The following is a 23,291-nucleotide window of genomic DNA, read 5'->3' as shown; positions in this document are numbered from 1 at the left end:
CCAGTCCAGCTCTGCAAAGCAACCCTACAATACCAAACCAGAGGAATTGAACAATACACTCTTCCTGAACGGGGTTCATCTCACTCCAATTTTTTTTTTTTTTTTTAGGGTGAGGGACATTAGTCAAGTCTTTAAGTTTAGAGGGTGCGAGGGAGCTGAGGTTTACACTAAGAAGACGTCAGAGTGCCACAGACCCAGCAATAGCTCAAAGGAGAATGGAGAAGGAAGCTGGGGAGGCAGCAGATACTGAGCATGACAAATGTACCTTCAAAACCAAGCACTTGTTTCTTCTGATAAGGAGGAAAAAATGTTTTGCTTTCTGTTCTCCACACCACAGAACAAGGAATTAATAATTCCTTGACAAGGAATTCCTTGATCCTCAGCACAATGGAACTGAAAAGACAAGGATCGCTAGGTTTTTCTCTGGCCCCTTCAACCCTTGTCCCTACTCACTCTGTCCAAAAATATCCCTCTCTGCTTTTGATACCCTTCTGCGTCCTCGCCATGCCTGGCTTCGGAGCCGTGCCATCCCCGGGGCCTGAGGAACGTGCTGCAGGGCGCCTGTCCCGGCCAGGCCACCAGCTGTCCCTTCGCCCCGGGCTGCCCATCAGGGCGGCTGGCAGGCAGCTCCTGCAGGCTCTCGAGCAGCATTTTGTCGTTTCCAAGGCCTGCCGCTCCTCCAGCCCCCTCGGCAGCCTCGTCCCCATTCACCACGGTGAACTCTCACTCCCCCGAGAAAGCAGCTCGTGGTGCTGCTCCCGTGCGGGGTCAGGGGCACGGGTATTCGTGTCCCAGGGCTAGGAGGGCAGACGCAGCAAGCGCTGCGCACGCAGCCCCTGCCTGCCTCGGGGGTGGTGTTAAGAGCCCATGCAAGGGCCGGGCTCGGTCCCTGTGAACACGTGCTCCCAGAAGACTGCAACGGTACGTCCAGCACCACTACGGTTCACTCAGGAAATCACAGCGATGCAGCTCCCCATGTGGACCTTGCTGCCCGCATTGCCCAGCCCCACGAGGCAGGAGGGCCCCAGCAACCCAGCTCCCTCGCCCAGCTCCCTCGCCTCGCCTCTGCGCGAGCGGCCGGCGCTGCTCCGCGTAACGAGTCTGCCGACCCAACTTCACCTCAGGAGCACCCCTCCCTTCCTCCAGCTACCCATCAGCCGCCGTTAATCCTCCTCCCAGACAATCGGGGTAATGCTCTTTAAGCACGTAACTGTGGCAGAGGCAGAGCCGCTCCGGCTGCGGTCTGTGCTAGAGGGCACGGCGACCCTGCAGGTACTGGAATGGGGAATATCCCGCTCCAGAGCCTCCACATAGCCCGTTTAGGGAGCCAGCTCTGCAGAGCAGAGCTGGAGCACAGCAGTAAGGGCACTTTTGCTGGAAGAGTGTCCTGGCATACCCTGGGACACCTGGCTGGGTAAGCACCTTACTGCGGTCCCGCATCGACACGCTCCCTCCCCTCCTCCACCCGCTCTGTGCATCTTCTCGCCTAATTTAAGAGCGATTTTGGATGGAACATTTATTTATCCCTGTGTGGGAAAATCATCCCGAGAAGACCTAGCAGCGTCATTTTTCCGCTTTCCTGGCAAGCTGTTCACACGTCACTGGCATCCATACTGCACTGCAGATGTCGAAGCTGGTGCTTGGGACACTGGAAGAGAAGCCGGGACTTCTGACCGTCACGACAGCCTGCATTTCTGAAGGTTACCCACTCCCAGCAACGTTCACTTTCGAGCACGAACTGAAAAGGAGGGTTTGGGGAGAGGGGGTGGGCTTTGGCACCCATCGCAGGAGAAACCACCCCGGTGCAACACGAACCAACAGAAAAGATGCTGCTAGCACCCAAACGCCGTACAATCAAGGTGGCAAGGAACTGCAGTATCATTTTGCTTTCCCTTTGGTCCCAGAAAGAGGATCGGTTAAATTTCACTGATCTGCGCAGCCGTGGGCTCGCTCCTCATTCTCCCTTACGTGCATTAAGCCCCAGCCAGTTTACTACGGGCACGACAGCGCTGGGTGAGGTTGTACCACGTGCAACCCACCAGCCTGACCCCGAGGCTCACTGGGAATTCAGCCTGGTAATCAAGGACAGAGACAGCACTTTTTCGTTTGAGAGCAACAACTTATTTTTGCTGCCACTTACATTACAAGTGAAATAAAACCCATAAGGAAATGGGGGTGATGAGAGAGCTTTACCTGTTAAGACAGGAGACTAACATTAAGGATGTGGTTTCTTAACTACAGCTAAAAAACCCTCAAGTGACTTAACAAAATGACCAAGATGTAGCAAGAACCCCTTTGAAACTGCTCTCACAACAACATATGGGACGGTAAGAGTGAAAGGCTGGTGCAAAAGCACATCAAAAAAAGCCAGTCATGGAAATAAGTCAGTACTAGCCCGTCAGTCTAAACTGAAATCTGAGTATAAGCAAAGATTAACTTAAAAATCTGTATCTTAATACATATATTACATATTAAATACATATATTGTGTATTATAATACGTTGTTGTAAGAGAAAATTAACCCACCTTCTTTATTTCTAATATTAGCCTTCAGAAGAACTGTTTCCCACATGAAAACAGCCATACTGGAGGTTAAGGAAAATACACAGCACACCTCCGGTATGCAAGAGCTATTTTCCTCAAGGCAATTCTGCAGTTTGTTCACGAGAACACAAATAAATCGCCAAATCTCAGGATGTTGTGCAAGCATTACCTCTCCCCGCTTCTGTGCGGGGCGTATCGGTGGAGCAGAAGTTCTCTTCGGTTCGTAACCGCAGGCCCCAGCCAACCCCTTCCCCCAGAGGGCGTTAAGAGGGACAGCACTCGAGCACGCACGCAGTACTGACCCAAATTCTTAAGTTCAAAGAATTTGCACGTGAAGATTTCTAACCCCCCTGACCCTTTTCAACATTTCGGATTGTTTCTCCTTTTACCCACGGTTTTTGCAAGTTTAGCTTCCCGCACCTTTCGAGCCTAGGTGAGGTGATGATGCGGCAGGACCGGCGCTGTGTCGGCAGGGGAAGGCCACTTCTCCTCTTGCCGGCACGACGGCACGGCTGGGTCAGCGCAGGCACGCCGTGCTGCCACCTACGCTCACAGAATTGCAGCTAATTGTCCGCGCCTAAGCCGTTCGAACACCTCCAAGCCCAGGTTCCTTTTAAACGCTCCTGCTACACTAGCTGGGATTTAGGTATCAAATCAGAGACCGAAAAAGCAGACAACTACGGAGCTGGGTTGTAGCTGCATCGAAGCTGGGCAGCTAACAAGGCCAAATGGCAGCACTTCATTCAGCTGGCATCAGCGCAGCATTCCAGGCAACAGGACTCGAGCAACATCCCTGTCTATTACTTGGGTACGCATTTAACATCGCTTAATTAAACCCTATCTATAGCCGACAGTAACACTAGTAAGAGGAACAGATAACATAAATAGTGCTGTTTGCACAAATCCCCCTTCTCATGTCCTCCGCCTCCTCCCCTGCGACACTCATTTTAAACACTGATACATTTGCAAGAAGTATTTTTATTTTTATGCAGGCACTGATGCAAAATGAAGTAACCAAATCAGGACAAAACACAAAAGGCACTTGGGGCCACGCTGAGCTGAAGAAAGAGATAAAGGAGCAGGTGTGTGCTGGAGGAGAGGGGGCAGAGGAGCTCTTATAAGGCAGGGCCATGAGCAAAGGGACTCCAGAAGCCACAGCCTAGACGCAGAACCCTTAAGAGGCTAGGAAAGCTCCTGTAGGGTTGCTGACTGCCTCGCTGAACAGGGATGGGAATTTCTGAAATGCAGGACAGATCTGGAACATGTAACACACAGCTGGGCAGAGGGAAAAGGCAGACATCTGGATCAGCAGTTGGATCTCCATGAGCCAGAAGGAGACAGCAGCAAAGGATCAGACGCAGGAGAAAGGTTTAGGAACGCTGCCCTCCACGGCCACGCTGGGATACAGGATGTGGCTTGTCCCAGCAAAGCGGGAACATGTGGAGCAACGCAGATGATCATCTCTTGTTGCTTCTTCCAAAGCCAGTCACATGTTATCCTCTGGTGAAAAAAATCTGGAGTCACAGACTGTAAAAAGTCAGAAGGGAGCAGCTTTTGAACAGCTCTTCTTTTCCCTGAGAGGACTGCCTTCAGAGGAGCTGAAGGAGTAACAGTAAATTTGAGAACTTGGCCTGATGGGCAAAGTTCTCCTTCTGCAAACGGGTCTAAGCCCACTGGCTTCCTTGCCCATATACTTGCTGAGAATTTGTCCGTATTGTCGTTGGAAAGGAAAAGGCCTCCTCAAAAAGTCAGGCCTGAGCTGGAGATACGGGATGGGCTGCTTCCAAGACACCCCAGTTAAATCCTCCCACCCCAGCCCTAAGGAGCTTTCACCCAGCAGAGCAGCCCAGCTCTTTCCACCTACTAATACCCACAGCCACATCGTAATGTCATCCAGCCCTGGTAATGCTCACTTCCTTCCGCAATTATTTATGTTCGCTGAGGGTCAGGGAACGAAGAGCAAAAGCCTCCAGCTTGGCAAAGAGTTGCAAATGCAACTCAAGGCATCAACAAGGATGCAGTGCACCAATGCAGCATCCACCATCGGCTCATCACATCACCCCCAGCTTTCTCTGACCTTGCCCTTCCTACCATGGTCAGCCTCCTAATTCTCCCCTCTCAGCCCCTGCATGTGCAGCTGCTCTTCTTCTCCAAAGAAAGCCAGTCTCTTTCCAATTTCTGCGGCCTATGTATTTTCATGAATTTTCCGATGTTCAAAAATAGCCCTGCACCCTTGCCTACAAAACCATCCTTACTGAACCTCTGCAAAAATTATCTAAAAAGCAACTCTCAGTGCAGGAACACGGAATTCTCCTGAAATAAAACAGAAGCATCTCAACTAACCGAGGCTGTCCGGTATTTACACTGGAACAGTTTCAGGATGGGGAACGTCCATTCTGAGCAACGCATAACGCGACCGTACCGCTGGTACTAACGAGCGGCCACGCCGGCGGCACGGCACAAGGACAAACGTTATCAGCACGGGTACTTTCTTGCAGTGGCTCACATTCACTAACGCACAGCGAGGCTCTGCCTTTTGCAATGGCTACTCAGCTTAAGGAGGCAAAAGGAAAAGGTCCCCAGTCACGTCGGCTCAGTGTACAAAGTAGGTCGTTCGTTCCTCCACTGAGGAGCCTATACCTCAAGGAGCGTTTCTGTGCAGACCCCAAACACACTTCTACATCTGAACAAACTTCACCTTTTCCTGAGCGTTGTTTCCCTAATAGAGCTTGGCATCGTTCTCACCAAATTTTTTCCAAAACCTGTTTCCGAAGTAACCCTCGAAACATGCTGTCCCCTGCCACAACAACTCTGGTCTTGTGTCAGAAGCAGTATTTGGACCAGATGGGCCGTGTTCCACCACCCAAAGATGACAGGATGAAAGAATCTCCCTTGGACACCAGCCTACCGCACGACAGTTCAAAACTCACGCACTAAGCATACAAATTACCGAAAATTAATTCCCTGCATTTCTTTTTTCATACACTATTTTTTTCCCCTCAAGTTTTTGCTCCTTTTATCCCTCATAATGGCTGAGGAAGGCGGGATATATAAATAAGTTCGGTCCTTCTACACTCGGCCTCCTGGAGCTCGCACTGTCACAAGACTTACCACAATTTCCAGGAATGTGTCACATGCAAGGGTACCAGAGAGCTACACCATCAGCATTTCTGTTAAGGAAGAAGGTGCAGAGATCTACATCATCTTCATATCCCAGTCTTTATACTTCATGAAGTATGTGTGTTCTGCGTGCGTGCACGTCCATCAGTGGCACCATTCCCAATGAACCCAAGGGGACACGATCACTTACTCATTCTGCGGATACCAACCACCTTAGGGTTGAGTTGGTTAAGTCATGCGTTATTGTTTCTGGCCTTATCAAACGGGCGATCATGCCAAATGGCTTGAAGACGAAAACAAAACAAAACAACACAACACAAACACTTTTAGCTCTGTTTTCAAACACTCTAGTCACTGTAAGATTGAAGTTCCCTTTCCCTTCCTGCTGGCAAGCAGCTATTGTGCTTCTGCCTAATCCAGTTTCAAAGCAAAGCGCTAGGAAATGCCCCGTGAGACGTGTTTGTACTTCAGCTATTCCAGCCCCTCATCTCCTCCCTCCTGGAAAGGTAACTTAGAAGAGGACTGGAAACTAGCATGGCTCCTAGGCAATTCTAACAAAAAGTTCTAAACCTCCTTAAAAAGCACAAAACCAACATGATCAGCAAAGAACTGGCTAAAAATAAAATCACTTCCAAACAGGTTACCAGCTTTCTGAACCTGCACGTCAAACCTTTGCAGAGAGGCCAGGCTTTGATATCTGTATATCACCAAGAGATTAAATGCAGCCCGTGGTTTTACAGCAGGGTTAGATGCTGTTAAGCGCTGCTTTCCTCCCCGTCGGTAAAGTTTGCACTCTCCATCCTGCCTGGCAGCCTATATTAAGAAACTGCCACCCAGACTTCTCCTTTCTACTGAGCAAAGGGGCAAAAAGAAAGGCAGCGCTGTCTAGCTTTCGTGACTCTCTTAACTGCCTCTCAATTAATGTGCCCCTCTAGAAGCGCCTAATCGAAAGCTTTAACCTACCAGCCCCAGGGCTGAGCAGGCTTACTCCAGCACATCCTAAATAGTAAAAAAAAAAAAAATCTGTTACACGTGTGTACTTGTGGAGGCTTTTGCAAACATACGACCTGTTCCTCAGTTCTTAAAGCTTGCCACGGCTGCTTCGTAATGACTGAGAGACCTGCCTAGGTCTGTGTAACGCCCTGAGCCCTGGCTTCCAAGAGTCCTTCAAGACATAACCAGTGCCCAAAACCCTCCTGAGTGCTCCCAGCAGTCAAGGAGGAACTTGGGAGGGAGAGGGGTGGGGGAAGAGAGAATTCAAGAACTGTGAAAACTGTTCAGGTTGGGCTGCTCCTATTTGCATTTACCAGGACAGTTCCTTCAGAGCACAGAAGTGCAAATAAAAGATGTGCTTTCCAAGCAGCAGCTAAGAAACTACACAAACAAGTTGGCATAATAAAACTGCAACCTATGTCAAAAAAGATCCATTAACCCTATTTTCTGCTAATAACTGCATTTCCATTTTTTTTCTTCGGAATGAGGGACTGGACCTGTCCTGCAGCACTTGCCGGCTTTGTGAAGATGAAGCAGCTCCAGAGGCAGCAAAGCTCGGAGGTGTTCCAGGGGATACCTGAACTGTCCGAGACCCATCAGTCACTCGCACGCACCTGCTGAAAAACCACCTGCCAAGATTTATCTATCCCCTGCACCACTGCCAACAGTCCAAGCGTTTCTGCAGAGGTCCCTCGCTCCTGTCCTGGCAACGTTAAGTACTCAACTAATAGCGTGTTTAAAATAGATTTTAACTAGCAGGACAATGTAAATGACCCTCTTCTCTCTTCCAGTCCCTTCCTCTGAGAACCGACCCCTTTCAGCATGAGTATGAACACCAGAAGGGTATTGCTCGCACTCGCACATTCGGTACTGCAGGCGTCGAAGAAAAAGCAAACACAAAGTCCCTCAAGAGAAAAGAAAGCACAGGCTGACGTCAAAACGGACCTTGGTCCCTACTCCACCTGCCAGCAGCTCTCCTAGGAAGCTTTATTCATACTTCAGCACCTGTCCCCGTCTCATTACTTGCAAGTGGGCGACGCGGACTCCGGGCCAAACCCAGCGCAGAGCAAGGCAGCCTGATCCCAAAGCAGGTCTGCGCCCCCTGGCTTTGCCAGCCCGCTTAGGAAGCCCCACGTGCTTCCTAAGAAGAAGGAGACTGGGTCGCAAGAGCCCGTTCTGCCTGGGCAAACCGAGTGCATCCCCACGATACCGTCAAGCTGCCAGCGCACACTCGTGGGGAGGAGGCCGGACCCCGGCACGCACAGGTAGGCAGCCAGGACTGTAAGCTGAGCCCTGCGAAGGGCAGGACTCACACGGCACGCGGCTCAGGTGTCCCGTCACCATCACAGAGGGGAGAAAATAGCCTCGCCGATAGCTGTCAGCCTCGGTCACCCTCCTGTTTCTCTGAAAGTTTCTGGAAGAGGAGCTTTACGACGCGTTTGGGGCCTAAACAACAGGATCTTGTCACTCTGCCCAAAGGGTCAGGAATTAAAGAAAATCTGCATTGTTTGTTACTACTGCCTTCCGCCCCAAAACCCCAGTCCTGCAGGACAGCAAACACCTCAAGCTGCTTTCCTGAATGGTTTGGCCAACTACGTGCCAAGAGCACTTGTCATGTTGCAAAAAAAACATTTGTGGCTGGAAAAATCAGCATGCACGAGGGATGGAGAGGACAGACAGGTTTGAAGGCACCTACCTGACTGATGAGCTCTGCAGCACTAATTCTAGGCTGCCTAGAGCCTCACCAAACCTCTTCATTGGAAAAGAGATCTCACAGCCACTTTGTGAACCTGACCTCACAAGCACTGTACCGAAGAGGTCTGGCTGTCAGATTAGAGCTCACGGGGCTGAGAGCAGGCAGGAACACGTCTGGGCCTTTCCCAACCAAAAAAAATTCATCCATCCATGAGATTCTGCTTAAAAGACAACTGCTGCCAATGCCACAGACAGCGGGGCACCTTCAGCAGGGCAATGTAAATGCCCTGCCAGTCAAACCATTCCATGGCAAGGAAACATGTGGAGCCTGGTTTCCAATTTCACCTCCTCCCTGCCCCATGCAGATTACCCGATACCCAGTAATGCAGTCTGAGCTCATACTGGAATCATCTGGACGTGAGGGGCATGAATTCAGGTCTCTCTTCAGTGCCCGTCTTCCAGCAACCCCTAGACACAAAGTACCTTTGAGATTCTACCGTCACATTAGCCTTACCTTCTCAAGAAACCAAGCCAACACAAAGAAGCCCTTTCCTAGGAGTAAAAGAAAAAAAAAAAAGTTTCATGCCAGATCGTCAAGAGAACAACTCCTGTAGCTTGTCAGGCTGTCTCACGTTTTGTACTTCCCTGATTCAACATCAAAAAGGTCAATTGCCGCCAAACCATCCTACCCTATGCAAAGCCAAGTGAAAACTGCAGAAGCTTTGAAGCTTTTTGCTGAAGGATAAATCAGTACGGAACTCCCCTCCTCCCAGCCAGGTAGATGTAGCGCTGGCTTCTCAAGAAGAGAGCTTTCTGCATCTACCATGTTCAGCTTAAAACCTTCTTTGTGCAGAACTTGCCTGCAGAGGTTCCACGCAGCAGGCAGCCTCCTGACAGCAGGATCCTGCGAACATCTCCATTTACGTGTGGTTTAAGGTTCTCAGTTGCTGCTCCTTGATATAGATTCCCACCTCTTTCAACAGGGAAAAGATTTCAAGCCAGGTGTTCCCACCTGTCATGCTCCAGCTTCTGGTGGGTTTTAAGAAAAAGATTTAAAAAAAAAAAAAAAAAAGTGTCTTCTGAGAGCAAGCTTAAAATGCAACCCATGCCTCCTGCAAAGTGTGTTCCACTCAACTCGCAACCTTCTCAGCCTTCTCATGTTCACAGCGAGGGGATATCAAGGGAAGAGAAACAAAGCCTAAGACCCTGAGAAAGGAAAAGATCCTTTCTGGACATTCCCCGCGCTACTAAAATTGTTACATGAGAAAAATTAATTTAAAAAAGAATTGGGAAACCAGGCTGCATCAGCCTGCCAAAAGCACTCCTCTGCCTTCCTTCTCAAGGCCAATGTCCTTGGTTATTTCTCATCGCTGGGCTGCAAATACTTTAGTGAAACCTTTGGTTTACTGGCATACGTATGCTTTTTTGCTCTGTAGCAGACAGGGAGCGAGCACTGGCAAGCCTAGCTGCAACCAGCTACGCTCACAGCAGCCCTGCGAGGCCAGGAGCACAGCCCAGCTCCTCGGGCTGTGCAGCCAGAACCATGCTCTGACGGAAGGTTCAATTAGGGAAACTCTGCAACGATGCACAAGGGTAAACACCGCTGGGATAAAGTGAGCCAGGAACAGAAAGCAGAAGTGACATCTCACGGTAACACAGCAAGGCGGCGAGGGGCAGGGTCTACAACCTCAGCGGCACCCCCGACACAAGGGGGTTTGGACGGCTGAACGTCACCAGGTCCTGGGCCCAATCCTTCCCCTTCGGTGAGGGACATCGAGGGAGAAAAGGGGATGCGCTGGCGTGTTGGTACAGAGTAAAAGAATGAAAAAATACGACAGTATTACCATGGTGAAAAAGAACAACCCCGCAGAAACCTGGTTTCAGATCTCTAACTTGGCCCAAATGAAAACAGCAAGCGACCACAGCCCCTGCAGGACACGACAAGCTGCGACGTCTAGAAAGGGAAACACAGCTCATCCCGTTCTGCTCCTCTCCACACACACACACACACACACACAAAGCTCCAGAGGAAAATCCAATGTCAGCTTCACAATTTGTCTCCTCAGAAACGTCTATGAATCTCCGGGCAACTCAAATCCCTGAGCCCGCCTCCCCGCAGTCGACACCCTTTTTCCGCTCTGAATCCCCGCTGAACCTGCTGGGGGAAAGCAAGGAGCTCGATCCCGGGACGGGGGCTCCCGCTGCCAGCCGAGCGGCAACAGCCCGGTCCGTTTGCTTCGCGAACTCAAGCCACTCCCGGACTCTCCCAGAGGGAGTACCTGACACCAGGACTGCACCAAGTCACCGAGATGTGACTTCGTTTTGTTTAAAATAGAAATGTTTGTGCACGTGCAGATTCACACATCTAAGAACGGGACGCTCTTCAAACAGGATGAGAATTGCATAAATACGGGGGATTTTTAACATTTTCCAAAATACAAGATAAATACTGACTACGGAGAAACATAAATTTTAATTGAGATTACAGACACAAAGGACAAAAGCTTTCAAATCCTTATTGTCAAATACTCATTGGCAAAGTTTAAAGAGCACGTAAAGACTAGGCTCTCCAAGATACCACGACACTGGAGGCATTGAAATTTTACTCCATTTTAAGAAGCTGAGAACCTATGAAAGGCTCAGAGCTCAAAGTCCAGGTCTGAAAATGCTTCAGATAACCATAGGATGAACAAAGTCCAACTCACAGCCCAAATCTCCTAGCTGTTGAGAAGGACGATGTACAAGTTCACAATGGTTGCATGAGTTCTTTCGGCCAGGTACATCTCAACAGATGCATCAACTTATTTGATACGTTTCACTGGACAACAGGCAAATTTTGGCCAAGTATTACAACTTGAGGCTACATTTAAATAAAGAGAGGGGTTAAAAGGGTGCACCACCCATTTGCAAACAGCACAGTCAACCATTCTGCCCCATATTTCCTGTTGAATCGAGAAAGTGCCTTCCAAAAATAGCTTATAGTTTTGCTGAAAGGCTCAAAACAAACAGCACTTCTGAAAGAATATCTTACATGCTTTACATAATAGCCATCTCAGAAGGGAAAAAAGGATGTGTACAGCGTTTTAGTGTGAATTCTGCATTGAACAAAAAGACATCATTCTTTGCTTAACACAAGGCTTAAATTCACCATGAAGGAAATTGCCGAAGTCAAAGCCTTAGGGCCGAAGTTGGGAGGGAGATAGCACTCTGAAGGAAAGAATTTTTATCCTAAATTTGGACTGAAAGAGGCTACGTAAAAGGAACACTGTCAGCTTGTTTAAGCCTCAATTTACACTTGCCTCAAAAAGGAAAGTTCGAACTCATTTAGCTTCCCTTCAGAAAAATCCAATACTTTTTCAAGCGCTTAGTCTGTTGTGCACCCAGACATACCTCTGCAGGTTTCTGCTTAGCCTTTTCTCTTTCTTGAAGACCTGGTCCTTATCTCTAGACATGTGGTTTAACCTTCCTGTTAAACAGCCGCACATATCTACAGTTTCAGAAAAAATGCCGCAGTACTAATACCAGCATCATGCCATAACCACCGACGTCTTCACTCCATATTCTACTGTGCCTTTCCTCGCAAGTTGCGAGTTTGCATTTGCGTGCCTGTCTTGGTGAAAGCCTTTCCCTCCAAGACCAACGTAAAATACCAAACGCTCCATAAAAGAGGATTCGTTGGAGATGAAGTGCCAGCAGTATGAAGGAGCCAGTCAGATAAACCACGCAATGCCTTTTTTCTTCTTCTTTTTTTTTTGAAGAACCCAGAGAGCAAAGTTGCATCGTTTGTATTCGGATGACAACAGCCAAAGGGCCTACAATTTGCGGTGGCTTATTAGGCAAGTGCTTTGGGTTTTGTTTTCTTTTTCTCCTTAGAGGGGAACTAGCTGCACGTTTGCTGCATGAAGCGACAAACAACCGATTCCACGTCATGTGAGTCCCCTACAACGCGCAGCAAAGCTCCTAATTGCTATCCTTCCCGTATCCCCAGTCACCATCAGGGAACGAGCAAGGAACCGCGATGGACTTCCAGCTGGGAGGACGTTGTGGAAAACTCTTCCCTTGGGCAAAGAACCTGCGTGCGTTCAGACAGGAGGCAGGGGAAGGGCCTGCCAGCCGCATCGATAAACGCGGCAAGTTCAGCAGCAGGCCAGGAGCCCAGCCTTCACCACCTACCTGAAAATTCACCGAAAATATGGTTGCCATCTGGTGGCTAGCGCACATCGGCAGCCGTGAGGAGCTCGGGGTGCACCGGCTGGCCACCGGGAGCCAGATCCGCTGTCCTGTCACCCCCCGGAGCTGCAGCCAGGGGAAAAGCCGCGGACCCGGCTGCTGGAGCAGGGCAGGCAGGCTGCAGCCGCCGGAGCAGCTCTTCGCCCCGTGTATTTCAGAGCAGCCAGGGGCGTTCAGAGCACAGCTCTAGCCCCAGCAAACGAGCCCAAGCCCCTGGAAGCAGCAGCACAGCGTTAGGCCCGGGAGGCTGAGCTCGCCCTTCACCATTTGGAGACCCAAGCCCCGCGGGGCGGCCAACACAAAATCCCCCCCCGGCTGCCGACACGGCGTGGGGCTGGAGGACAGCGAAGGGCTCCGGGAATCCCAAATGACCCACCCCATACCACCACCATCACCGAGCCTCCCCCTTTTCACCTTCTCCTGCGCCCGGGTCAGCTTCTTCTGCACGTTGCTGGCGATCTTGCCGGCCGTCACCCCCTTGCTGCCCAGCTCGGCCATCTTGTGCTCCTCTCCCGGGCGGCTGCGAGCGCCGGGCCGGCGGCGAAGGGGGGTAAAAACCCGGCGGGAGACAATGGCCACGGCCGCCGCCGCCTTTTAAAGGGACCGAGCGCGGCCGCTCCGCGCCGCCTCAGCCCGACCGCCCCGCCCCGGCACCGGGCCCGAGCGGCCCCCGCAAGGCCGCGGCCGGGCGCGGCGGGGGGCCCCGGGTCCCCACCGTGAGGGGAGAACCGTCAGTAAACCCCCAGCCCGAAAGGAGGGACCCTGAGGGGGCTGCAGCTGTGCCCGGTGGTGCGCATCGGTCAGATTTGGTCTGACAGCCCCGTGAGGGACGGTGCACGGACGTGGCGGCTCACGGCCACGCTGGGCTTCTTTAGTAGCCACGGGTACAGCGCCGTGCGGCAACCAGCAATTCATCTCACGTAGCCAACGGTGGGATGCTGCTTTCGTCCCGCGGCAAAATGGCCTTCTCGTTTTATGAGATCTGCACCGCTAATTGCAGCCACTGATTGCCCGTGCTCATCAATTTGTGATACTACGCAGCTGCTTTTCAAATTGTACCTTTGAAAAAACACAACGTGAAAAACTGATATTCTTGGGGACAGGGGTTTGAGTGAATCAACCCCCTCCCCATGTAGAAAGCGAGCCGAAATTCCAGATTTCATCCTGTAATTTTAACTGTGCCTCACATGACAGCTTACTGTGGGCCCCAGGTAAATGCATCACCTCAGCCTCGTCTCTTTGAAAACTGCAAATAATCAGTTGACCAGCTCGTCCACAGGAACATTAGGGTGGATAATTACTTTGCACAGAACTTCCAATGTGCTGCAGTCGCAGCAGTTATGCTCATTTTTGGTTTTGTACAACAAACTGGATCCAGCGTGGCTGCAGGTGACGGCTGCTGCCGCTCGGGAGTCGCCACGCTGCTGGAGCGAAGCAGCACTGCAGAAGACATGGCAGGGACAGGGCACCTACCAGGAGAAATCCAGCCATGACTGCCCAGAGCGCTTCACTCACCTGGGTTCCCCCGAATTCCTGGGACCTCAGCCTGGGTGGTGTTTTCTTCGGCTGGGACTAAACTTCTCGCCATTCCCCAGCCCAGGTGTGTACACATCCTGCCTCTTACCTGCAGCGAGCCCGCGCTTCCCGGCCGTGTGCGCTGCAGCTGGTCCTGCCGGGGGGCTTCAGTCTTCCCTCTCCTATACCCACCGTGCAAATACTTTCATGAAACACTGTTCCTTTACAAGATAGGACAAAGTTCTGTTTCCTGGAGCACAGGAAGCCACCTTAGCGCTCTTACTCAAATCCTCACGCTCAGCACCAAAGCTTCCTGCAGTTCCACATGCTGCAGCTTGGTCAGGCAGTGGGGAAGCTCCCTTCCTCGTCAGCTTCTGAATGCTTATTTAATTTTGCCTGAGATGGCATCTGCTCTGTGCACACCCAATAACCAGTACAGCATCAACCAAAGCAACGCTCTAGAGACAAGTTAGGTAAGAAATTTGCATTTGTCCTTAAGATGGAGACTTGCATCTCTTACACCTATTCGAATTGAAAGATGGTAGTAAAACCTACCTGTATTCCAAGATGATTTCACAGTCTTAATTTTGCCAGATGAAAACAGTTATCTCTGGAGTTTCATATACACGGGGAATAGTGTAGCGGTCACTACTGCAATCTAAAGCAACAGAAAAATGTTGGCAGTGATTGCTTGAAAGCTAGGCCAGATTTTTCATCTTACATTTCATTTATTGTTTCCCCTTTCTGGTCCAGTACTGTTTCTGTTCATTGAGAACTTGAAATAAAAACAATCGTCTTGCCAGAGCCCTTAGAAACTGTGAGCAGAGAACCTGTCAACACCTCTTTGTGAGGCTTCATGATATAATGCCTCTGCATTTCTTATCTCTTGTGACAATGGCGTTTAAAAACAAAAAGTAAAAAAAAAAAAAAAAAGCCCTAATTCAGAAACTTGCTTAAATCCATGCTGTACCTCAATTGTGTTAGTAGGCATACTATTCCTACTTAATAAAATACTTAGGCATGTGTTCCAGCTGTATATGCAAATAATGCAGTGATACAAGTCATATTCAGACTCAAGTGCATGCACACCTGTGATACCATGCCGCAATGCAAACTACAATTTTATTAAATTCCTTTCTGGCTTTGCATTTAATGTCCATAATTGAGTCTGTTTTTCTGTAGATAGGTAATTGTGTATTTGGCCCAAATGCATCTTGTTTTGCCCACAATTTCAGCCTTACTATGTATCTTCATATTACTTTTCTTGTTTACTATTATCTATAGTTTTGCAGCATCTCACTGCACAGTATAATCTGGAAAAATAATTAATATGTGGTTTTCATCATTTCTTACTTCACACACATCCCCATCTCCTCCTCCTCCTCAACCAAACTTTTAAGAGAGAAAGATACACATGTGGTTAAATATTTGTGACACCAAGAATAAAAGAGCAGATGTTTCAGGGTCAGAACAGCATTCCTTTGCATCCTACCTCATACATTTGCTTCTCCTGCCTAGGTTTTTTCTTCAGTGAAACTGGTTTTGAAGGGATTTTTGTCTGATTACGTCTTTCAAGTGAAAAGAGAATGAGATTGCAGCACATGAGCTGAAAAGAAAGTCCATGGCAAACATCAGAAAACTGTAAAACAAAGGTGACCAGACACCCATATTCACGATAATGAAAAATGATGACAAACTGTGTACTTTTTAAAAGCTAAGATTATCAGCAAGCATCCACCATGAGTCATTTCCCAGTTGTTTCTGTGCTTGATTGGATCAGCACCAAAGCTGCAAAGCATTTGCCAGGCTCCAGGTGTGGCACAAAAGGCATTCCCCTAGCATGACCCAGTGAACATCACATACCATGACAGGCCAAACATTTGAATGAATTCCTCATAAACTGTTTTAACCAGCTGATATACGCTGAATGCTATTCCTCTGCGGACAGGAGAGGTTTCAGTCTCACATCTATCCACACTGTTCTGATCTTAATTTTACTAATACCATTGTGGGGTTTTTTTATGCACACTTACAAATGTTAGTAATTTCACGTATCAAGAGACTGCATATAAAAATAAACATACTGATTAGCAACTTAATGCTTTTATTCACATGAGCTTGTCACCATGAGGCACAGCAGTCTAACTTTTTAGAAGCCACTTTTAGTGGCTAATTGCATTTCTCAGTGACAGATTCTGCACAAACTGAGTTAAAAAAAATAGAACTTGATACATCAGACTCCGGCAATGAGGCTCATTGGGTTCAAGCACACATCATTGCCCAATTTATTGTAACATTATGACACAATTTCACCTAGTTGTAACTGGCTAAACATGCCTAGTCTAAGCTAAACTGAGGTCACATAGGCTTCCTCTACAGTCAAAAGCAGTGAGTACCTGCAAAGCATGAGTCAACAGATAAAACAGCTTCTAGGAAAGTCTCCCCTCCTCCTTAACTACAGAGGGAGATGAGATTAATACCTTAGATAGCTGAAGTTATGAAATCCACCTGTAGTCCATCTCCCTGGTGACAGTATGATCCGTTTGCACAGGTCATAAGCAAGAAACAAGTCTGTCAAACACAACAGCCCAAATGCACATATTTACAGGGTATACCTAACATTGCTTTTTTATTATGTTCTAAATTGATTAATACTCCAGTCATTAATGCTTATGTTATGTCTAAACCTCATAAGTGCATTTCACTTCAGCCACCTCCATTAAAGACAGATGAACTGCTCACCTGTTTACAATTAAACATGCTTAAATGCTTGGTGGTTTGGAATCTATTATTTCATGGTTTAGATAAAATTTATTCCCTTCATTGTACAAATTGTTACATCTCTCTCTCTTTTTATTCCTGTTTTTGCCAAATTTGTCCATCTGGGAGCAGGATGTTTTTGTCAGGACTACTAATTTAAATTGGTATAAAATTTTAGTTTTTAAGGAGTGATTTCAGTGATATATCTTTATATTCCCTGACTTGAACCTTTTAATTGCAACTTGTGCATTTAGAGCTGCAAGCTGTGACAACCAAAATATGTCTGTTTTTCTGCTGCTGGTGGCAAAGTCTTCGATGTACAATACAGTTCGTTTATATGAATGAATTTTTAAATGGCGATGGTACTAGCCTCTAACATTCATGCAACTAACGTATACATTCCCTGTTTCAGTTAATCCAAAGAAGAGTAAATCCCAGTGAAATTGGGAGAAACTTTTGTTTCTCTACATCAAGTTCCGATTTTAAGTTCATAATTGTTGTGGTTTTGAAATGTTTAGTAGAGCTTGGTTAAGTAAAAAAGTTCGAATTCTTAAAATTGCTATATTCATGCTAAATAATATTATTTGCAATAAACTATTCAGACAACTCTAAAACCCTGCTCTCTAAGTAATAATATAACACAAGTCTATTATAAATCGCGATTCCTTGTTTGTATTCAAAACCAAGGCTCGCATTTTTAAACTACCTGAGAGATTCTGGCTGCTTGGAGCCATAGGCTTGTCTCTAACTAACTCTAGCCGTAACACTAAAAGTCAGAAGGCCTAACTCATTGCCAGCACCGCTCCCTTGCTTTATGATGCCAGCTGAGGGATTAAATCAAGACATCAAGTCCAACACCTTGAAAAGAACAATTAGCACAAAATATATTATTTAGCAACATCTAGTCACATTAACACAACCTTGCTTGCTCTAAACAGTGTCTTCACTTTTTAATTTCCATTTCCAGTGATACATTCTTCTGTGACAACATTTGGAAAGAACCAGCCAAGGGGACTTCTATCTTACCGTAAACAAATATTCTTATCAAGTTAAATGGAAATTCAGACATCAACTTCACCATTATCTAGTTTGCCTTAGCATTCCTTTCTGATTATATTCTCATGCAAACTCTTCCTTTGTTCTCTCATAGAAAGGTGCTGGGAAGGATAAGGAAGTTTCTGCCATAATAATTTGAGATAAGACATTACTGATTATGTGTTCTGCCCCTTAAAACAAAAACGAGATGAAAGTATTTTGATTTTAAAATGGTGTCTAAAAGCTGTTCTCTCTCCCACATAAATTCACAACTTCTGTTGTGCGTTTCTCCACTGTCATGAGGATGAGAAACAGAAGATGATATATAAATGACTCTTTTTGTATCCAAAACACAAAAAAATCTACTACTACAGCATAGGAAAGGCTCCAAACTCTGCTCAGCTTTGCCAGTCTAGTTCAGACAATCCCACTCCCCTCAGAGAGGGTGGGAGGCAGGAAGTAAAACAACGCTAAAACTTTGTCTCATAACTCCCTGAAGCCTGTCCCTTGATTACAAGCTTGCTAGAATTCTTGAGAATTGTGTATTAATGATATATCTTGGACCTCAAAACTACAGCAGACTTTTCAGTGAGTTTCAAAATTTTAAAGTTTCTTCCATCCATGTGCCATTTTGGATGCTTGATTCAGCGGCAGGTAGATATTTTCTGCTTAGTGTCTATGTGCATTTGGCCACCACAAAGTCAGTTTTGGCCCTGAATTTGAGACAGATTAACCTCCCTTTGCTCACAAATGAGTAAAGAGTGGAAATGATTAGTAAGCTTTGCATAAGTATACTTCCAAGAAGCTTACCAAAATTTCTATGTGCTCCACCTTGTTTATGAAATATGTATTTTTAGTTTTTCACTATCACCAAACAACAAGGGAGTAGGTAAGCAAATCATGTGCTTGCTTTAGAAATTATTCTGAGAATTCTGGAAGCCTTCTACTATTTATTAAAATATCTAAAAAATTGAAATTAATTGTAAATCATCCCACCTATTAGTCTGTATCTCAGTCTACAGCTGCAGGAGAACACATGGACCACCTGATGGAATCACACAAGGGATATTATATCACCAGCACAAAATATCAGTGAAATTGAGAAATATTGTATACAGAACATACCACCTCGGGCTCTCACATTGGTTACAGCCATACCATGTAAAATTATGAAATGGTAACAGATGCCCCAGTTGCAATGTCTTTCTCTCTGCTTCCATTTACTGACAGCCTCATTTCATTTTCCTTGGCAACAAAACTGAGTGACTCATTCGCTACGAGTAACTTATGAGAGCTATCTCACCTTCATTCATTACAGACTCACTATCCCTTCAGATCTGCTCAGTTTTCAAATTATCCAACACTTCTGTAGGTATTTGGGATTTGATTTTTCAGCAAATGAGGATGGCCACTTTCTGCTTTGGACATGAACAGTATTCTGCACATATTCAATACACCATTACTCTACACTCTAATTAATAATTACTGAAATGTAAAATAGTGTAAAAACTGCACAGACAAATGCAAAAAATGATACTTACCCATAACATCTCAGCCATCTCAACCAGTTGGCTTTGTGAACTCTGTAAGATTTTCATAAAGATTCAGGGAAAAACAGAGAAGACCTCAAAAGGGATAAAAAGCCACAGTAAGTAACTTAAAAGCTAACTGCCCCCAAAAAACACTGCTCAGAGTCTCTAGTTTTTATTAAAGGTATATCAATACAACATATTGGATTTCTAATCAAAAAAAAAAAACTGATAAAAACAATGCTTCTGGGTATTATATGGACTTCAAGGATTTTTTCAAATTGTACACATGCCTTTATTCTTGAAACCATTATTCAGTGCACACCCAAGAGTTAATTTCTAGTAAAAACAAAAGAACAGGCTAACGAGAATTAAAGTAGAAGTTTACTGCTTGTAAGCTTCCATGTACTGGAATCAGTTATATTACCAAGCTGCCTCTGCACCACTGAAATATCCCATCTGAAAAATAATGCAGGTCCCAGGCATTGTGAGAGCATATGCCTAGAAAACCAAGAGTGGAGCGTCAGCATTTCTAAGGGAAAACAGCAGATGATCCCATCAAAATGGCTTTTAATGTGAATAGCTCTTTGCTATTCCAGCCTGGATTCTAACCTGAATTCTAAACACTGTACTCAATTACTGCGGTTTGCCGCAACTGATCCAACTCTTCCCAACTTGGGTAAATCAGTAGTTTTCTTTTATTCGTAGACAAATATTTGATCCATGATTGACAGTAAAATGCTATAGAGATTTAGATATAAAATTAAGGGTCATGTGGATGTATTTCTCTTCGCAAACAGATTATCTGGCATTTTTACATGTCATTGAATACTCTGACATCTTGAAGTGTCCCTGCCAAATTTAACAGACAATATTTAGAGTCTTAAAGTAAGCATCCTTGACGGTTTAATGAGTCACAGCCGTGTGTATACAGATATCAGGGTCATCACCATGCTAGAAGGAACAAACATAAATGTCAAGCTACATTTCTGCTTTGTTTCCAAACTCTATTTTGAAACAAGGCAACTCTATCAGATAAACCAACCAAACATCTTAAATTGTGAAACTTTTTCCTAACGTGTCACAGTGTAAATGACAGCAATGCATGCTATTTCTTCTTTTCTATCCTGAAAGCCAAATAATAAGTCTGGAAATGTTGCAGCACCTCAACATTTTTACCTGGAATTTTTCAATGCAGGATGTTCTCTCAAAACCACACCGTCTGGAATCACATTCATATGTTTCAAGACAGGAAGAAAACTTCAAAATCTGAATCAAAAAAAATCAAAGGCAAAAAAGGGCAGGTGGAATTAAGCCATCATTTCAATGTTTTCATTTATTTTAAGGCATTTGTTGTGCTTTCTTTCCCAGCATACTTGGATGATAGTGACATCAAGTCCTAAGTCAAAGGAAGACACAAGACATGATACTTTTCTATTTGGAGGTGAAGAGAAATTTGCTCTCTATACTGCAAAGATATGCTGCTTGGAAAACTACCGGAGAACCTCCTGTTCTTCTCCCCACTGCTCCTACTGTGTTAAACAGGAACAACCTCCTTCCATCACTTGCACATGCAAGTCACTGGTCCTTTTACTGCATAAAATCCTTAAATGATCCCATTTTATATCCTCTCACACAGACTGCTTATAGCTATTGCAGGTAGAGGCCTGACAGTTGAAAGGGAATCTCTTTCCTACCTAAGAGTGTCAGAGGGGTGTGGTCACAATCAGCATCACCTGTCTTGATGTTTTTGGCAAAAACATCCCACAAAGCCACACAGTGATGAGAAAGGCAAGAAAGAGCAGCACAAAATGAGGAGGCGGCCTTACAGCTCCACATCCAGGAAGATGTTCCACAAAACTGAAGTTATCTGGTCCAAAATGATTGCCCAAATAACTTTGTTTAACCTCCTAATTCTGATAAATCAGATCAAATTGTCTTGTGCATAGCCCTGGGCTGAGTGTGTGATTTGAACTTGGAAGCGTCTATGTTAGAAGTTTGAACCTCAAACACTAGCCAAAAGGAGAGAATTTGACTAGCCAGAAGTTTGCTGAGCTTCTCAAATTCCATTCTTTACAAAAAAAAAAAAAAAAAAACCATTCTTTACAAAAAAAAAAAAAGAGAAAGTTTTATGAGTTTCAGTGCTCACATACACATCTCAGTCTAAGTAACAAGCAAACAACAAGACCAAAATAGAAGAACACTTCGTGCCCTAAGGGAAAGGCTTTGTTATTTCCATTCCCTGTCACCATCTGATGATACCTTTGAAGAAACAAAGGAACTTGCAAGAAAATACACGTGAAATAAATTCTTGCTTTCAATGGGAACCTTAAACACTGAAAACAAACTGTAGACTAATTTCCAGCTACTGTTAATGTTCTCCTCCTTTTTCTCAAAAGGAGGTTTTCCCACCCAATAATTCTATCTTATATGCAAAGGGAGGAATGAAAGAGAAACTGCTCATTGCAAATATTTTATTTCAAACAAGCATCCATAAAATGTCTCTGGTTAAAACGAGCAAAATCATAAATTCATCTAATTTTCCCTACCATCTGCATAGCTTTTGCATTTACATTTTTTCCCCAGATGCCATTTAGACCAGTGTTGTGATTTTAGAAATTTTGAATGTCTCATTTAAAACAATCAAACAAAAAACTTATCATAAAAAATATCATGATCCGATGTTTTCAAATACAAAGAATTTATTTCTTCTTTATTCTATTTCTGGGGATTTGGAAGAGACTGTTCCTCATGTGCTCCTGTTTCATTGAGGCGTTTAGTAGACTTGACATTTCTTTTATTGGAAGCAGTAGATGGCTTGCTTCTACCTCTCATATTGTTGTCACACTATCGTAAGCAGCAGTAGGCTTCATACCCACAAATAGATATGAGAAAACAAGCCACTACAGACTGTATCTACTCCTAATTAGCTTCCAGAAACGTAAAAAACATAAACCAGAAAGGCAACTATTATAAAAGAACAATATTTTTGGCCTACAATACACTAGTCAGTTCTACCACAGGAAGATAAAGCAAACTGCTTTGGAGAGGAATAATCTTGCACAGTATTATCCTCTGGATATATATATGTTGTCAGATCTTCTGAGGTCATAGATTAATTTAAAAAATATCCATCCTGAGAATGCCAATACATTCCAGATTTACCAAGACTTACAATGGTAAACATTTCGCTTATCGCTCTCTGTAGGTACCTTAAAGGAGGCTGTAGTGAGGTAGGGGTTGGTCTATTCTCCCACGTGCCTGGTGACAGGACGAGGGGGAATGGGCTAAAGTTGCGCCAGGGGAGGTTTAGGTTGGATATTAGGAAGGATTTCTTTACTGAAAGGGTTGTTAGGCATTGGAATGGGCTGCCCAGGGAAGTGGTTGAGTCACCATCCCTGGAGGTCTTTAAGAGATGTTTAGACATTGAGCTTAGTGATATGGTTTAGTGGGGGACTTGTTAGTGTTAGGTCAGAGGTTGGACTGGGTGATCTTGGAGGTCTCTTCCAGCCTAGACGATTCTGTGATTCTGTGATTCAGCAAGGCAAGCAATTCTACGTTCCCTAGAGAGCACTACAAATAGGTAGGAGTCAGTTGCAACTCCTATCAATACGATGGCTATTCATAGCCTTGTAGGGATGTGATAATCCTAGAAGACACACAATTGTCTCATACTGAAATTTTGTATTCCTATTCTATATAACAAGGTCATTTGTTCTGGTTTTGCCTTTTTTTTTTTAAATAGAGGAAAACAAAAATGTTGACCATGCCATTAATGCAGTATTTCCTAGGAAGTATTTAATTAATTATCCTACGTACAAAATTCATGGCAAGCAAGTCTTCTTCTTCTTATATAAATAACAAGATATA

General features: G+C 45.6%; 2 protein-coding genes across 9 annotated transcripts in view; both read right to left on the bottom strand.

The window, feature by feature from the left end:
* Nucleotides 1-13,128, bottom strand: part of BIN1 (bridging integrator 1) — a 94,174-nt gene extending 81,046 nt beyond the window's left edge. For 7 of the 8 annotated variants that reach the window (XM_083841956.1, XM_083841958.1, XM_083841963.1 and 4 more), the window contains exon 1: nucleotides 12,997-13,128. In XM_083841956.1, coding sequence (XP_083698082.1) covers nucleotides 12,997-13,080 — 84 coding nt within the window. In that variant the 5' untranslated portion in view covers nucleotides 13,081-13,128. Of the gene's footprint in view, nucleotides 1-12,525; nucleotides 12,964-12,996 lie in introns of those variants that run through there. The other variant, XM_083841959.1, reaches the window with a different exon arrangement.
* CYP27C1 (cytochrome P450 family 27 subfamily C member 1) overlaps nucleotides 3,248-23,291 on the bottom strand; it is a 44,692-nt gene continuing 24,648 nt past the window's right edge. Inside the window, exons 11-16 of the mRNA XM_083841966.1 lie at nucleotides 20,601-20,690; nucleotides 19,434-19,517; nucleotides 16,578-16,668; nucleotides 15,590-15,703; nucleotides 14,653-14,755; nucleotides 3,248-4,044 (exon numbers count right to left, since the gene is read on the bottom strand). The gene's annotated coding sequence lies outside the window, so the exon portion shown is untranslated. The remainder of the gene's footprint in view (nucleotides 4,045-14,652; nucleotides 14,756-15,589; nucleotides 15,704-16,577; nucleotides 16,669-19,433; nucleotides 19,518-20,600; nucleotides 20,691-23,291) is intronic.

Source organism: Anser anser (assembly GCF_964211835.1).
Source record: "Anser anser genome assembly, chromosome: 6".
Lineage (NCBI taxonomy): Eukaryota > Metazoa > Chordata > Aves > Anseriformes > Anatidae > Anser > Anser anser.
Note: the sequence above shows the minus strand (reverse complement) of the source record. Positions and strands in the feature narration are given on the sequence as shown.